The sequence below is a fragment of the Leptonotus elevatus genome, chromosome 19 (assembly GCF_054856555.1).
Source record: "Leptonotus elevatus isolate MCC_2025b chromosome 19, RoL_Lele_1.0, whole genome shotgun sequence".
NCBI lineage: Eukaryota > Metazoa > Chordata > Actinopteri > Syngnathiformes > Syngnathidae > Leptonotus > Leptonotus elevatus.
This window is the reverse complement of record NC_141257.1, coordinates 14867376-14882987: the sequence shown is the minus strand read 5'-3', so window position 1 is coordinate 14882987 and position 15612 is coordinate 14867376. Positions and strand designations below refer to the sequence as shown.

The 15612-nt window shown below is 40.0% G+C and overlaps 1 protein-coding gene, 1 long non-coding RNA gene and 1 other non-coding gene across 4 annotated transcripts; 2 read left to right on the top strand and 1 right to left on the bottom strand.

The window, feature by feature from the left end:
* The first annotated feature begins 1151 nt into the window (after positions 1-1151).
* On the top strand, positions 1152-4087 carry LOC147158113 (uncharacterized). Of its 2 annotated transcripts, none has more exons than XR_015091338.1 (8): positions 1152-1229; positions 2097-2145; positions 2418-2446; positions 2626-2684; positions 2976-3046; positions 3269-3309; positions 3665-3701; positions 3960-4087. It is a non-coding gene; the product is annotated as an uncharacterized LOC147158113 (long non-coding RNA). The 2 variants fall into 2 exon arrangements; XR_015091339.1 differs by lacking the exon at positions 3960-4087 and adding an exon at positions 3786-3953.
* Positions 2749-2887, top strand: LOC147158114 (small nucleolar RNA SNORA8). The gene has a single exon (XR_015091484.1). It is a non-coding gene; the product is annotated as a small nucleolar RNA SNORA8 (small nucleolar RNA).
* A 7362-nt stretch (positions 4088-11449) lies between the features above and the next one.
* On the bottom strand, positions 11450-14729 carry txnipa (thioredoxin interacting protein a). The gene is made up of 6 exons (XM_086063276.1): positions 14359-14729; positions 14187-14262; positions 13654-13801; positions 13215-13574; positions 12501-12785; positions 11450-12425 (listed from the first exon to the last, which is right to left on the bottom strand). The coding sequence occupies exons 1-6, from the start codon at positions 14609-14611 to the stop codon at positions 12378-12380; spliced, it is 1170 nt and encodes a 389-aa protein (XP_085919402.1). The 5' UTR covers positions 14612-14729; the 3' UTR covers positions 11450-12377.
* Positions 14730-15612: the final 883 nt, after the last annotated feature.

Sequence of the window (15612 nt, the reverse complement as noted above, 5' to 3'; positions counted from 1 at the left end):
GTCGCGCCATTCATGTTGTCTAATGACGCTGGTGTTTAAAAAAGATGTATATAATTGTAAGAATGATGCAAGTGATTTTCTGGATATTCATGATGAACCAGGTGCGACAACCACTTCAATTGCTTAAACTTGACTTAACAGCATAAAATGTGCAGCTGCCTGCTGGTCTTCGGAGCAGTGGAAACATAATTGACATTTATTTTAGTCTGGTGCATTTGACAAAGAACTTAAGGTCACCAGCTGAATTTGGAAACACCAATTGTGCCAAATGAAAAGTTTGGGTGAATATTATATATTGAGGTAAGAAGGTTGGGGTTGACTCCTTTAGTTTCAATAAATCAACCTCGCAAGACATTTTGGGCAGTTCTGCATAAATTGCAAAAGCCTCTTTACTGTTCAATTATGTCTACTGTGTACCAGTATTCTAAAAAGCCAGGTTGCTCAGGGCGTGTTTGAGTTCAGCTTGACTGATAAATATCAAACATCTTTGGGGTTGAGATAAATCCAAACGTGGTCTGGCTTTTACCCAACCATTAAATGTTAACTAACAAAATTAGAGAAATTTCTCTTAAATTAATTCATAGGTTTTACCCCTCAAATGGTCATATTGTTAATAGATTCAAGAAAGATATTGCTAAGAAATGCACTTTCTGTTCTGTGGATGTCGAAACGGTGACTAATTTATTTTTGGCTCTGCCCCTTTGTCCAAACTTTTGGTGTGACCTTTGTAAATTGAATGCTGAGAAGATTGATAGAGATTTTGAACTGTTTTGGAAGAATGTACTGCTTGGCCTATATGGCTTTAAAATAAATATGTTAAAGCCCAAGGAAACATATTAATAATCTTATAATTCTTATGGCAAAATTTTACATCCATAAATGTAAATTCATACATAGGAAAACTTTTTTCATTGCTTTCTTGATTGTGAAGTCAAGCAGTAATGCCTACATTGATTCCATAAAGTTTTCTCGTAACCAAAAGGCTATCAAGACCTTTTGTTATGTATAGTCAACAATTGATTCAGTCATTGGTTTGTCATTATTGATAAGAATGGCTATTGTTATATGTTCGGCAATAATAATTAAATTAAAATAACTCAAAACGTGCAGTATCGTAAAGTACATGCAAATGTCGCAAAGCACAGTATAAATACTATTGCAGCACCGTCAATCGTTCCTTTCGACTCGGCGCTTCCGTGGCGGTTGCGGCCAATTTCCTTCAAGCTGAGGTACAAAGTTAATTCACTCAATTCGTAATTTTATGAATACGAAAATATCGCACGATGATTTAAGTACTTTGCTGTCATTTCTAGACGATTTGTTTGTTTTTTAGTTGGCTTGAAATTCGGCGTGTTTTACGACAGTGATGTTAGCGTCCAGTTAGCTAGATTCCAATGTGTTACATGCGGTTTCTATAATGGTGCAGATCTCTAATATATTTACTTAACGCACCGTGCCTTTACTTTCTAAAACATTTGACGTCTGTAAGAGTAGAGCGACTTGTTACTGGTTAGTGGACTGTTGTTTTTTGTGTGCGATTAACGAAATACTAGAAAGAAAAGGCCTCATGGACTGGACACGTGGGTTTTTGCATGCTTGCTAATCAAGTGACCAAGATGACTTTGATATTGAAACTGTTTACATACGGTATTATTGGATAGCTTAAATAGGCTCACGTTACTTTTCAAAGGAACTGTTACGGGTAAAATAATTAATGCTCAATGTTGAAAAAGTCAATTTAAACGTTTTATTTTTAATTAGTCTCTCAGTCTATCTTCACCGCCACACGTTTTTCATATTTTTGGGGATTGTCCTATTTAGTGGGTTCTTCCCATGTCAGTTGTGGCCACATTACATCAGGTTTTGCTTTCACCTCTGCACTACTGGTTGCTCATGGTGTCAATGAGGCCTGATACATTACTATTCTCTGGTTACACATGCAGATTGTGTGTTTGTTGGTCATTTGAATGAGGCCTGATAAATTACTATTCTCTGGTTACACATGCAGATTGTGTGTTTGTTGGTCATTTGCATGAATAATCTCCTAAAACTGCACTGAATGTGAAGCAAAACCTGATTGTGAAATTCCCTTGCAGGATGGGATGACGTTGAGTTTGTTGCTGGTTGTAGATCCAGAAATGTGAGGTTAGTACTTTGTCTTAAATAAAAAAAAAAAGTCAGCTACCTCTTTGCTTTATGTAGTGGCCCTGTTTGGCACAGCAAACGCTTTGGTCCCATTTGGTGGGCTGGCAAGCTGTTGCAGTGCAAAGACAAACTAATTCTCTTGCAACCCACTGTAGTAAACCCTCTGCTGCAGTGTTACTAATGAGAAGTTACACTTCTAGTTTCTAGACATTGTCATGTATTGGTCTCTTGATATCTTTGTATCTAAAAGTAGTCTTATCCCTTTGTGCCAGGTAAAGAAGTGTGGACTTCTAACCAGTGGGTAAGTTGCCTACTTGTATTTTTGTTCACTAGAGAATGGTTGTATGATGATTGGCTAAATATGTTCAACTGCTCTGAATCATGAGTGACAATTGCCTTTCTGAATAATGTGGCGACTTTTTGCTTGTGGAATAAGTTTGGCGTCAAAAGTTTACCCTTATCTTCCGCTGCCTCTTTCAGGAGTTGCCTACTCTGAAGCAAGGCCTCCCTGACTTTTGGGATGCAACACACAAAATAATGTAAATACAACTGATGTTGTGATGACTTTTATTCAATGCCACTGAGCATCTGTACAAATGAAACGGCACTGTGTGGTATCTGCAGCCTGCTGCTCCATCAGCAGGTTTGTTCAAAAGTCAGTGCGAGAGTAAAGTCAGCACGTGGCATCGTTGGTCTCCTCACTATGTGTGTGCTGAGTCCTGGTATGACTGTTGATACATCATTTTGTCATGGAATACTCTTATGAACACAAGTACAGCTTGTAACTTGTTCAGATGGTCTAAATGGGTTTTTAAACATTCCTCCTCAAGGTGGCGCTGAAGCCAAGCTGAATCTGCCCGTAAGCTTCCAGCAGAGGTTTCACAGCGAAGGTGAATAAAATGTAAGTCTGAAGTGGAGTCTCAACGTGAGGTATATCCCGACCTGGCCTCTTAGAATCATAGGCCTGTGTTTCGGAAATGCCTCCAAAGAGCAATTGTAGTTTAGCTTTACCCACACCATTCTTTGCCATGAGCTCTGTGGGATGCAACTGCAGAACAACATTCCTACAGTCAACCATTTGGACAAAATGTTCTGCGGCTCATTACACTCATCTTGTTTTTAGGGCCTGACTGAGTCAACTCCTGAACTTGCATCAGTGCCATGGTTTGTGTTTACAGTTCTTATTAGCGTTTGTCTAGAAGACTTGAAATATATATATATATATATATATTTAAACTATTTTATGGTCAACATAGTTATCAAAATGCTGGCATTTTAAATGCTTAAAATTCTTGTATCAGCACTGTTTGGTGTCTGCATCCTGCTGCTGGATCAGCAGGTATGTTAAAATATGTGCAAGAGCAAGTCATCGGTCATCGTTGGGCTCCTCACTTATGTGTTTGGAGTCCTGGAATGAATGAAACAAGCGGGTCCTCAACCTTAATCGAATACTGTTCACATTGTACAAGCCGATATATATATCTATTTATTTATTTATTTTTTTTTTTTTTTTGGACAGATAGCTGATTTGCCTGTTGAAGAAGCATAAACAAAATGTAAGTAGTAAGCTCTTATAATTAAAATTTGTATTGGTCATATACCAAGGCTATAATTTAAATTTGTATTGGTCATATACCAAGGCTTTCAGGTAGTTCCGTTCCTGACTTGCTGTGGACTTGACCAGAAATTAAAAAAAAAACATCCCAGTGGGCTTCTACTGCAGTTTGCTGAGAAGATTTCGTTGGGAACACATTGTTAAAACTGTTAAATTTGTTTTGTGTAGTTCTGATTCCCCTACCATCTCTATTTCACAGGGCCTGTGGTGGAAGTGAGGAGGCATGTGAAGTTGGCTTTGGGTTATATATATATATATATATATATATATATATATATTTTTTTTTTTTTTTAATTTGTAAGCTTCAAATAAAACAATTTTTTACTTTGTCTTTGTGAACTGGCTTTCTTTTTGGGAAGAAGGAAAACATTTGTCTTCATCTGAGGTAGTACACTTTTGTGTCCAGTATGTGGCAGTGTAAATCCAGTAAGAGTCTACAGCAATTTCAGTTCTAGGATATGACCTGGGGTATATTATATACACTCACTGTGGTCTTTGTAAAATGTAGGACCATGTATGTACGTTTTGCTTTACATGCTTGCAGTTGGATTTAGGTCCTCTGTAATTTTAAAAGTAAAACAAAAGCTGAGCTACTTCTGCAGTCATTTAAAGTTCAAAGTTGCAGAAATAATTTCCGTTGCTCAATACAGGACTTGTGCTAACGGAAAGTTACAACAGTCTTCCCTAAATACTTCTGACCTTGAATTGTTTGGACATACACATGTACAGTTGGGCAAAAAGGAATTTGGCCAGTTTTTCAAACTTCCTATTGGATTTTGGTCAAAAAAAATTATATAATATATTGTTTTTTTTGACCCACTGTATTTGGCTGGGAGCGGATGGGTCTAAACAAGCTGTACTGAGCAGTATATTCGCTAATCATGTTATTAGAAAGGTATTTATTTGACAAAATGTTGACAGTGGTGTACAAGTGCATATCCAGCGCGTCGCCTAATGAATTAGCTAATGGCTACCTTCATTGGTTAGATGTGTCAAGGTCTGAAGTAGAACTAAACTGCTTACACTATCTAAGAAAGAGGACAGTGGTAAGTAAAATTGTACAATTTTCACTTGTGCCTCTTAAAAGTGAATCAATGCTAGTGAGTGCAGGCATATTAGAATTGTTCCTATGCTCTTGTACAGTATAAAATTAGATGGCAGGTGGCTCACCCTGCTTATATTTACCTCTTGTGCAGTCAGTTGTTTTTTCCATGTATTATTTACACTTGTGCACATTTGGGACTGTCACAATTGGAATTAGAGCTCCAAGTCTAAACCACATCTGTCTTCGACCCATTTTTAACTCAAGTTTGTTACATCATTGTGCTGTGCACTTGTAAACGGTGCGACTGTGGTATTGGAAGCCTAAATTTGGAAATGGCTTCCAATGCTAGTCTTTCTTGGAAAGCTGACACGTTGGCAGGCACAGACCGACTCCGTTTACCCACCAAGGTCTATCCTCTGTCCCACAACCCTTTCACCTAATTACTTATTACACCTGTTGTGCTCTGCACACGAGGTACTACTGTTGTGTTTGTACTGCTCTTACTATGACAACGAGAAGGGAAAATAATAAATTGGTCACAATATGTAGTCTGATTACCATCAAAATCGCAAGAATCAGTCTGCTTAAACTATGTCAATTTTTTCATGTCTTAAAAAAAAAAACTAATAATGCATCGGATTTATATAGCACTTTTCTAGACGCTCAAAGACGTTTTACAATGGAATGGATACATTATGAATTCATTAATTATTAATGAACATCAAGATCTTTGCATGTCGCCTTTTCCAACTTTATGCAAGTTTTAAGTCCTGATCTGATTGAGATAACTGCAGGGATGTGATTTTTCCGCTAATTCGCGGAATTCCGCTTTTTTTTATCTCCAAAAATAAAATGTTACAATTTTTTAAGTGGTAAAAAATCCGATTTCGTCTCAACAGCGTTCCATTTTAGTGTTTCCGTAACTGAAATGAAACTGATCTTGCGATTGGCTGAAGTCTCCGTGTTGACCAATAAACGCGCTTGTTATAAAGGCATAGGCGTATGCCATTGTTTGTTGACCAATAAACGCGCTTGTTATAAAGGCATAGGAGTATGCCATTGTTCATTTCTCAGACGTTTTTGCCGGGTGTTTAAAGAAATGTCCGTGATCGAACGCAAAGATGCTCCGCGAGTTAAGGAAATTGACAAGATCGTAAAAAACAAGTTTCGATGGGACTGGTTAGAGAAGGATATATCTACAAATGTTGGAAAGAAGACTGTGACGAATTTGTTCAGTGACTTTATTCGGAAGATCGATCGTGCCGGGAAAGCGCTTTTTGCATTTGGTGCCATGATACCATTGACTATGGTGGGAGAGGTTTCAAAGCTCTTGAAAGTCACGCAAAGAGCAAAAAACACGTGAAAGAACTCCAGTCAAGAACAAATTATTCCATCGCTGGAAGTTTCGGTGCCCAAACGAAAACTCCAAAACTTTACGGCCTCCATCCCTTATTGACATCACAATCGGAAGCGGTAATAGAGAGACGTGATCCACCCCAACAACCTGTACCAGTTGCTGACAGAGTCGTGAATTTTGAGGTCGGTGGTAAACGTTTCAAATTAATCGAAATCAAATTTTCGAAAATATTATAACGTAATAAAAATGGTCATAAATATTTAACATGGTTAATCATTGACACAAACTCAAATGAATGCTGCATGTTTGCACTTTTCAGGTTTCAATATGTTGACTGTCTTGATGTATGCAGTTACAGAGATGATCTTAGTCAATGCATGATTGTGTTTTTACCAGAGCTTGCTGCATGAGGTATTTTATGTTTTTGTTATGCATTATGTATTAAATTAAGAATGATTGATTAAATGATTTATTGCATGGTAAATATATATGATGATATTCTCAGTGATAGTTTTTAAAAGCAAAGGCAGTCCAATGTTTTTGAATGTGACTGATTTTGAGTTGACTAAAACTGCAATTTTATATGGGATAGTTCAATATACATTGAAAATTTATGCTGTTGTTTTGTCTATTTCTTTGTCATCTGAGTGCATTGAAAGTACTCAAAAACACGGAAAACCCATGAGCTCTGGACCTAGCTGAGTGCCCGCGGCCCCCAGACCCCCGGCTAAATTTTCAGATAATTTCACTTTGGTCAAATCACATCCCTGTAACTGGCAGAGTGCTATTCACCTGTGACATCCTAAGAATCTAGCACAAGTTTTTTGTAGAGAGGAGTGGTCAAAAATTCATCCTGATCTTTGTGCACGTCTATTTTGTAGCTAAAGTTTGGTTAAGGATATTTTTGCCATTGGAGGGTCAACCAGTTACATTTACAAGCTTTCTCCTGCCTCTTTATATGCTGCTTCTTTCATAATTCTTCACACAGTCCATGATCTGGAATCCAAGCCAAAATAAGTAACAAGATCATCTGTCCAGCCGTGTTCCATACCGCTTGTCCCGTTTGGGGTCAGGGGTAACTGGAGCCTATCCCAGTGACAAGGCAAGACCAGATGATCTGGTCGCCAGTCCATCACAGGGAATTTATAGATTAACATATGAGCTCTTTACTCTTGTTGTGAAGCATGTTTTGGGGATGTGGGAGGAAACTGGATTTGAAACAGATACGAACACAGATCATTCAACTGTGAGGCAGACATGCTGTCCACTACCACACGAGATCATAGTGACTAAAAATATGAACATGAAGTACAGTATGTTCACCAGAACATCATCTGGGAGGTGAGAGAGGCTGGTTTACAAAATCTGTTCTACTTTGTCCCGAAGGTGTTAGATGGAGTTGAGATTAAATTTATTTTCCTTTATAGACCGTAGAGCAGAAGTGTAAAATAGCCAAGTGTCAGAGGTGGCAAATCCAGGTCCGGAAAGTAAAAACCCTGCCACAGATTGTCTTTTTAGCCCCCGATGCTATCTAGCTAGCTCCTTAGCAGGTAACAATCACCAATGAAGCTAGCTAGTGTTGAATTATTAACATTGTTTTTCAGTTTCAATTTATATTTTAGCCGTTTTGGATTTAGTTATAGCTGTGTAGCTCAATGAATAGAATTGTCTATTGTATTCTTATCTGTCTCTTTCGCCTGAGAAGAAAAGGGCAACAAGTTATTTTCCATGTTATCTAGAAGGGAGTGTAGTCTAGTACCGGTCTCAGCCGGTCGAAGTGAGACAGGCTGATTTATTATTGTTTAGGTCTAATCTGATTTGTATTCCTGAGAACTTCTGCCTTTTTGTGAAGGGGAGGAGGCTTTTCGTATTCACCCACTTTTCAATAAATAATGATGTGCAGGAGAAGGAGGGGCACACTTTTGAACAGAACACTGCTTGGGTGACTTCAATTGTGTGATCAGAAGCTTCTGACTAATTACCTTTGCAAAGGGACTTCTTCACCAGAATCTCACCATTCAGTTAATTGAACACACAAAGAGTAGAATAAAAATATTCTATACTCTAACACTAGCTAGCTACCACCTGGGGCTAAAGCCAAACTGTGGCTAGCTAGCTAGCTCTCTAGCAGGTAAACGAGCACCAATGGAGCTAGTCAGCTAGCACCTGTAACTAAAATCAAACTGGCAGGGTTTCTACTTTCTGGACCTGGATTTGCCACCTCTGCCGAGTGAATAGTTGTCTACAGATACCCTGTAATAGGCAGGCGACCAGACTTGCCCAAAATTACCTGGGATTGGGCTCACGGCTCATTATGTACTGCAGTCTTACACTGCTTTTCTGGTACAGATTTTCAGTCATCCAGGTTATGGCTGACCCCAAGGCAACTCTACTCCTCTTGGTTAGCCTCCTGAGAGTGCCAGCAGCTCTCTCCAGTGCCAAGCAACTGTACCTCCCCTCCAACCTTACCCTGCCAGAACGGAAAGCTGTGACACCCCTAAAGTAAGACCACAACATTACGATTCTCCCAGCAGCCAAGTTGTGATGATCACAGTGATTACCAACAACACCGTGGACTACAAGGCATAACCGATTGGACAAAGACAATTAATGTGAAAGGCTTTAAGAGGGGTCCCACACTTGGATACTAAAATAAGATACCATAATCAAAAGTGTTCAATAGCTAGAAAAAGAGGAAGTAATTGACCACCACATGTATGTACCCAGGGGCAGCAATTAGCTTGTAATAACGGACAAAAAATTCATAAGGAGCTCCGCTCATGTAAGCATCATTAACTCCCCCACCTACAGCATTGCCAAACATCTAGCCACTATTGTAACACTAGAGTATTTGGTTGGGAATGCCCCACACCATATCCGCAGTCACAGAGTGTGCCAACCACAGGTGTGTTATTTGGCCAAATTTTGGTCAATCAGGTCAAATTATATCAGGTGTCTTAAAACAATTATATTGAGGGATTATATGCTTTTGTGTGGGGTGTTTCCAAAGTGTTTTTTGCTGATTCATCCAAAGGGCAAAATCCCATGAGACAAAATCAGCATTGTTGTTGATGCTGTGCATGGTAGTGAGGAGTGTACTGACCATGACGTTGCAGAGACCAAGCAACTTCCAGAAAAATAGGCAAATGGGGAGAGCAGCCACGTCATGCCAATCAGAATAAGGCCAGAGAGAGGGTGAAAGAAGTCGCCTTTGTCAGATTAGAAAGGTCCTCACATCTCCCTTAAACATTGTTTTAGGACCTGGGGGCAGGGACTGCAGGAGAGACGTTTGGTAACAGGAACGAATGAATGTTAGCTATGTATAATAGTCATTCGTCAGTCAGCAGCAACAACAACGCCACCCCCTAGAACACAACCAACAGAGACATAAATAGAGGAACCCTACACCTAATATTTAGAACTGTATAAGGCTTTTGGGTCATAGCCATGGTGAATTGTCTTCAACAACCAAGAAGTCCCGTTGTCTAAATGAAACTTTCAATCCAGACTTTCAGTTGGAATCAAAAGTAGAATATTTTATGTTATACATTTCAAAGGCGACTAAGTGTTATCACCACCTTAAATGTACAGAAAAAAATTAGAACAATAAATGTTAAGTTGCTCTTTGGGAAATTGGTAGATCATGATCATCAAATCTAACAATCAGAAATTCTCAGTAACAAATGGACATATATGCGAGACATTTATTCGAATGAGTGACTTTTGGATAATAGATTAGCTGTACAATATACCTACCTTTCATGAAAAAATTGAAGGTACTGTATTATATCAAATTTTCAAACCCATCCCTACTGTTTAGTATTTAAAAGCAGTTCAGCACGAAGCAGTGTAGATGCAGAGGCACGGCCACTTTTGACGCTTTGAGATAAACAGCTGCCTTATCTGTCACAGCAAATTAAACAGACGTCAGCAGTCCAGAGAAGGGAAGACATGCAAATGTGATGTTTTTACATGTTTCAGTCCAGCAACAAAAATAAAGCATGATCTGTAATTGCTGATAAGAAAGATTGGATTTGTAGAGTTGGAGAATCCAGGTACAAAAAGTAAAAACCCTGAAACAATTTGGCTTTAGCCACAGGTGCTTCTACTCAACAGGCGGAGACAAGCTTGTTTACCTGCCAGTTGAGTAGAAGCACCTCTGCCTAAAGGCAACCTGTAGCAGGCTTTTTACTCTATGTACCTGGATGCCGCAACCCTGATAGTGAATGTGAATGTTGTTTATGTGTGCCCTGCGATTGGCTGGCGACCAGTTCAGGGTGTACCTGCCTACCGCCCGAAAACAGCTGGGATAGGTTCCAGTATGCCCAGAAAATGGATGGGATGGATTGAAAAAGTTTATTAGTAACAGTCTACCAGTCACTCACAGAATTCATTCTCACCTTCAATATATTGATTCAAACAAAACTCGCATCATGGAGCGAAATGGCAAACTAATCGGTTCACCACAAACTCTGCTGTCATATTTGTACAGCATGAACACTGCTATCAGGAAAGCCACCTTGATTACAGAAGGAACCCACTTATCTTCTCAATCAGTCATTAGTCTCCTCCTGTCAGGCAGGATTGAGGTACGAAGTCCCAATGGTGGTCAAAAACAATTCAGAAAAATTATTCGTTCAAGGAATCACAGTTCAACTTTAGAGGAATTTTTTAAAAGCAGTAACCTGATCTCCTCAATGTGTGTGTGTTTTCAGTTGGTTTACTGCTATTATTTGTCATGTTCACTTTTGTTTTTTATGTTTACTTTCATTTCTAATGTGAACCGTGTCAAAGACATCTATCTTATCTAGAGAGATAGCTAGATAGTAATAGTAAATACGAAAGCCTACACGCTAGCTAGCTAGCAACAGTGAATATAAAATTCTAAACGTAAAAAACAAAATCCTGCTTTATGACATTATTGATCGTTATGCTGATAAATCTTATCAGTAAAGGTTAGGTAAGGCCTCTATCAAATTATTTTTCAACGTGCACACAATGTACAATATTTACTCATTTGATAACATTAATTTCAAATCCTTCACGAATACAACTTCAAAATTATAGCAAAAATAACATTTGTATTATTAAATTACATTTTAATAAGGATCTGTGCACTAGACTAGATTCATTCAAGGTCTGTTTTTGCAATGTCATGTTTACTTGTGGGATATTTGACAATTCTACTTCTGTACTCCATTTGGAAAATATCTTTACCTATCTGTTGTTTCAATGCTTCATAAATAAAATGTGATTTAAAGAAAAATATCTGTGCAAAATGGACAGGTATCTTTCACAATTTATTATCAAAACATGAAAAAATACAAGTATCAAAGATGCATTGCAAACACTTTTTTCTCTCTTTACAAATCAGTCTTGGTTTTGTGTCCTGAAGACAGAAAGCTATGATACAAAAAACAGCAAAATATTAAAGTGAAATATTGTCTAGGACAACAGAAAATTACATACAAATCAAGCTTTCTTTTTTCCATTATCCCAACATCCAATTACCAAAATAGTGGAAAATATGGCGAGTAGATCAATAGTATGTGACCTTTCAAAATCATGTTTGGCCACTAACAGGTTAAACAAAGTGCATGTGGGTATGCTAAGGTTCCACACATCTTAATCCACCAAAATGTCTAACTCAGATTCAAATAAAAAGCGCTCTGAGGCAGTAGTACAGCAAAATGCATCCAAAAAAAGTGCAACGACCTTCACGAACAAACCTTTTCAAACAAAACCATGATTGAATATGTTCAATAAAACAAAAGACATAACAATGAAGTTCTTTCAGCATCCAGGCAGGATTCATCTACCATCAAGTGTAATCCTTTCCAAGACCCAAACAAATGCTTATAAGAGTAACAGTATTGATGACCCTGGAATGACAAAGCATGGTGGGGTAATAAACCCTCCCCATAATCGAACAGCAGGCAGTTGGGGCTGCCACCGCGATAAAGCAATAAAGTGACCGCCAACGATAGAAGTGGGACATCTTATTCAAAAAGGTGGTGAGGGGGGGGCACTGCACGCTCGCCAGCTCTCGGCACCACAGAGGAAGTCTCTGGCAACCAAGTGCAGGGAGAACAGCTCACGCGATTGGCAAGCACGTTTCTTGTCCGCCGCAGCTCCCAACGCTCGGGAGGTTCCTTCTCTTTTCCACCAGCCTCAGTAGAACTTGGACCACAAGTTGTAGAAAACACTGATGCACTTCAGCACACTGGCAACATGTGAGCGTTCATGTTAAACTCCTCCTCAGTCTGAAAACGAGGGAATCTTCAGTTAGAAAATTATAAATATTCTCATTAATGTGGTTGTTTTGAGTTAAAACATACCTCGCTGTAGACCGGAGGTGGCGGGTAACAGAACAACGGAGGGTTCATGAAGATGGGGCTGTCGTCGCCGTCAAAGTCGTCCAGGAGCGGTGTGAGCGGCTGATCCATGTGGACGTCGCGAGTGATGTCGCGGTAGCTGGGGAGCTCGGGCATGGCGAGCGACACCCAGCTGACTGAACCGTCCTGGCTGCTAACACTGCTGCTACGGCTGCCCAGACCGGCCGTCCCGATCACCAAGGGCAGCTCCAGGATCAGCTTTTCACTCCCGGGAATGTGGACATAAATCTGTTTTGAGACAAAATTGGTAAATCAAGGGTCTACTCTACGGAAGAGGATTAGGGCCAGTAAAGACGGGGGAAAAAAAGGTTGGCAGGATTCTCAACATTCTCACTTTAAAATCAGAATTCTGACTATAATCTCAAAATTCAAATTTTAAAGTGAAAATTCAGACTTTAATCTCAGAATTCTGACTTTAATTTCACGATTCCGACTTTAATCTCAGAATTCCCACTTTAATCTCAGAATTCTGAGTTTAAAGTGAGAATTTAGAATTTAATCTCAGAATTCTGACACTTTATTAGTGCTACTATTATTTTCAGTCAGAATTCTGAGAAGTCAAGTAAGAATTCTGAGAATAAAGTGAGAATCCTGCCAACCTTTTTTTCTCTTCACTGGCCCTAAAAAAAGTCCTGATTGATTTTTTTTTTATCTCACCATTAGCGCATACTCCATTCGGATTAAGTCACAGTCCAGTTTAGATGGTTTAATCTTGGGCACGCGGATGGTTTTACCCTGCCAGGCGTCGCACATCCCGGAAATTATGTGATTGCCTCGCACAGACGACAGCTTCTGGCGGAAGACCTTGGTGCGGCCATTGGCTTGGTAGGTGTGCTTGGCGATGATGGCTGCCTTGGGGACCACGATGCGCGAGCACGTGTTCTCAAACTTGGCGTTGATGCAGATGTCCTCGCCCTCGCAAAACCCCCGCCGATCGATTTTGGCATTGAGCGACACCTGGCCGTCTGGGATGAACATGCAGGTGACTTTCTTCTCTTGCATACCCCCGGTAGGACACTGCGCAGAGACGTTACGGGTTACAATAAACGTCACGACCCTACTGGGAAACATTTTTGATTTTGTTCAGTGAACCTACCAGCAGGTCTGGTGTGTTGACATCGAGAGGTTCTTCCACCTCAAAGTGTTTTTTGCACTCAATGCTGGGCTGCTGTGGTCTGTCGAGCTTGGCCTTTACATAGTAGTGGACATACCCAAATTTGCCTTTGTAAGACGACACCAGCTTCCTGTAACAACATACACGAACGTTAGAACAATTATTTCATCGCAGGGTAAACAATCCAGTGATTCCCAACCACGTGTGCTGCAGGAAATTATCCAATTTGACTTCATAGGTCTGAATTTTAAGTTTGTTGATTTTTCTATGTAGACTGCAGAGAATGACGATGATAATTAAAGGATCTTGGTACAATTAACCTCTGTATCAACTTGTTGCCACTTATACTACACAATAGCTTTGGGTACAAACAAACAGGCACTGATTTTGCACTGTATAGGTACGATGAAATCCTCATTATATCAATATGTATACTTTTTTGTAACTTTCAATGAAGGTTGTAGCACACTGGTCAAGCTAATGTCCACATTATAAGTCAAAGATATGACACTAACCCTTGTTCGGGTAGGTCGAATCCAAAGTTGTACTCGTATTTGTTGTTTGGCCTCAAGAGAACTGAACCATCGGCGTCTGCAAAGAAGAACGTGAATGTGATGAACTAAGCATTGCAGTCAATGTTGTTGTTTAGCCGTTATCGTAGGACGTCTGACGTCGAGTTGTTTGTACCTGTAGGTTGATCCTGAAGACTTAAAACAACTTCATGTCGGAGATATTCGGCTTCCTGTCGGCAACGCTGCGTGCCTTTGGAGTAGTGCACTTTGGCGCATCCCAAACCGAGAATCGTGACTGCGGACACGCGTGTCACTTCGTTAACTTCCACTTCCACTCGGCCGGACAGTCTGTCCCCGCCGCAGTAAAAACTCTTCGCGTCATTGAAAATAATCTGGAACAATTTTACTCGCCGCATCATAGCCACCATGTTTTCGTGTTAGGATATCCGATGAGAAGTATTATAAGTGAGTGCTTCTTGTGGAGTCCCGCCGTGAAGCGACAGCACCTTCTTTTAACTGCAGTGTAAACAACGCTGGCTGGTTTGTTACCCACTCGTCCCAGCTGTCCATGCGGAGCGAGCGTGAACACGCGTGCACAGCGCGGCGATTGGTGCATAAATCTTGTTTTCGTCCGGCTCAGCCAATCAGCGCCCGGCATCGACGCGTGAACACCGCATGCTCAGCAGCAAGAAGAAGCGTGCTCGGCTCATGTGCACAGGAAGTCGACTAGGACTGGCAGATATTGAAAGTACATTCGGAGTAAACAGAGGGGGAGCAGCTACACGGTTGAATTGATGACGCATCAGTAACAATTGTGCCAAGTGTAATAAAAATCGAGGAGGGGTTGTTCTTGTAGTCGAAACGAGTTTCTGTTCGCTAATTGGCTTCCAGGAATAGCGTTTTAGACTAAATGTCTTGCTCATAGGCAGACTGACGGAACAAAATGTTCACTTGGATTGGGCTCATTTGTACATAGTTTTTGTTCAGTGCATACCACCACAATAGTAATACCTCGGATTTGGTAATACCTCAGCGTTATTTGCACCAACAAACATTGTCATTCCTGATTGAAGCAGCTGACAAAACAATTCCAACTCAAGGTCTGTTTCCAGGCATGTTGTGGCTCTTTTTCAACCATAACAGCATCAGAGGATGAAGTCAGTCACCTCTTGGAAAACCCGGTGTTCTAGCTGGGACTATCCCAGGAAAAATCAGTATATCTGGGGATTTCTATCCACGAGGAGCTTACAAAACTATTATTCAAGTGGGTCACAAATCTTACAAACATGTGTTGTTTGTCAAATGAAACGGCAAGTCAATGCTTCCAAAAGTCAGTCTAGTGCATAAACTTTCATGTAAAGTACTGCTTAACGTGACACCGTTATTTTCTTGCATTGATCTGTGTGGGAAAGAGAAAGCAGCTCCACAG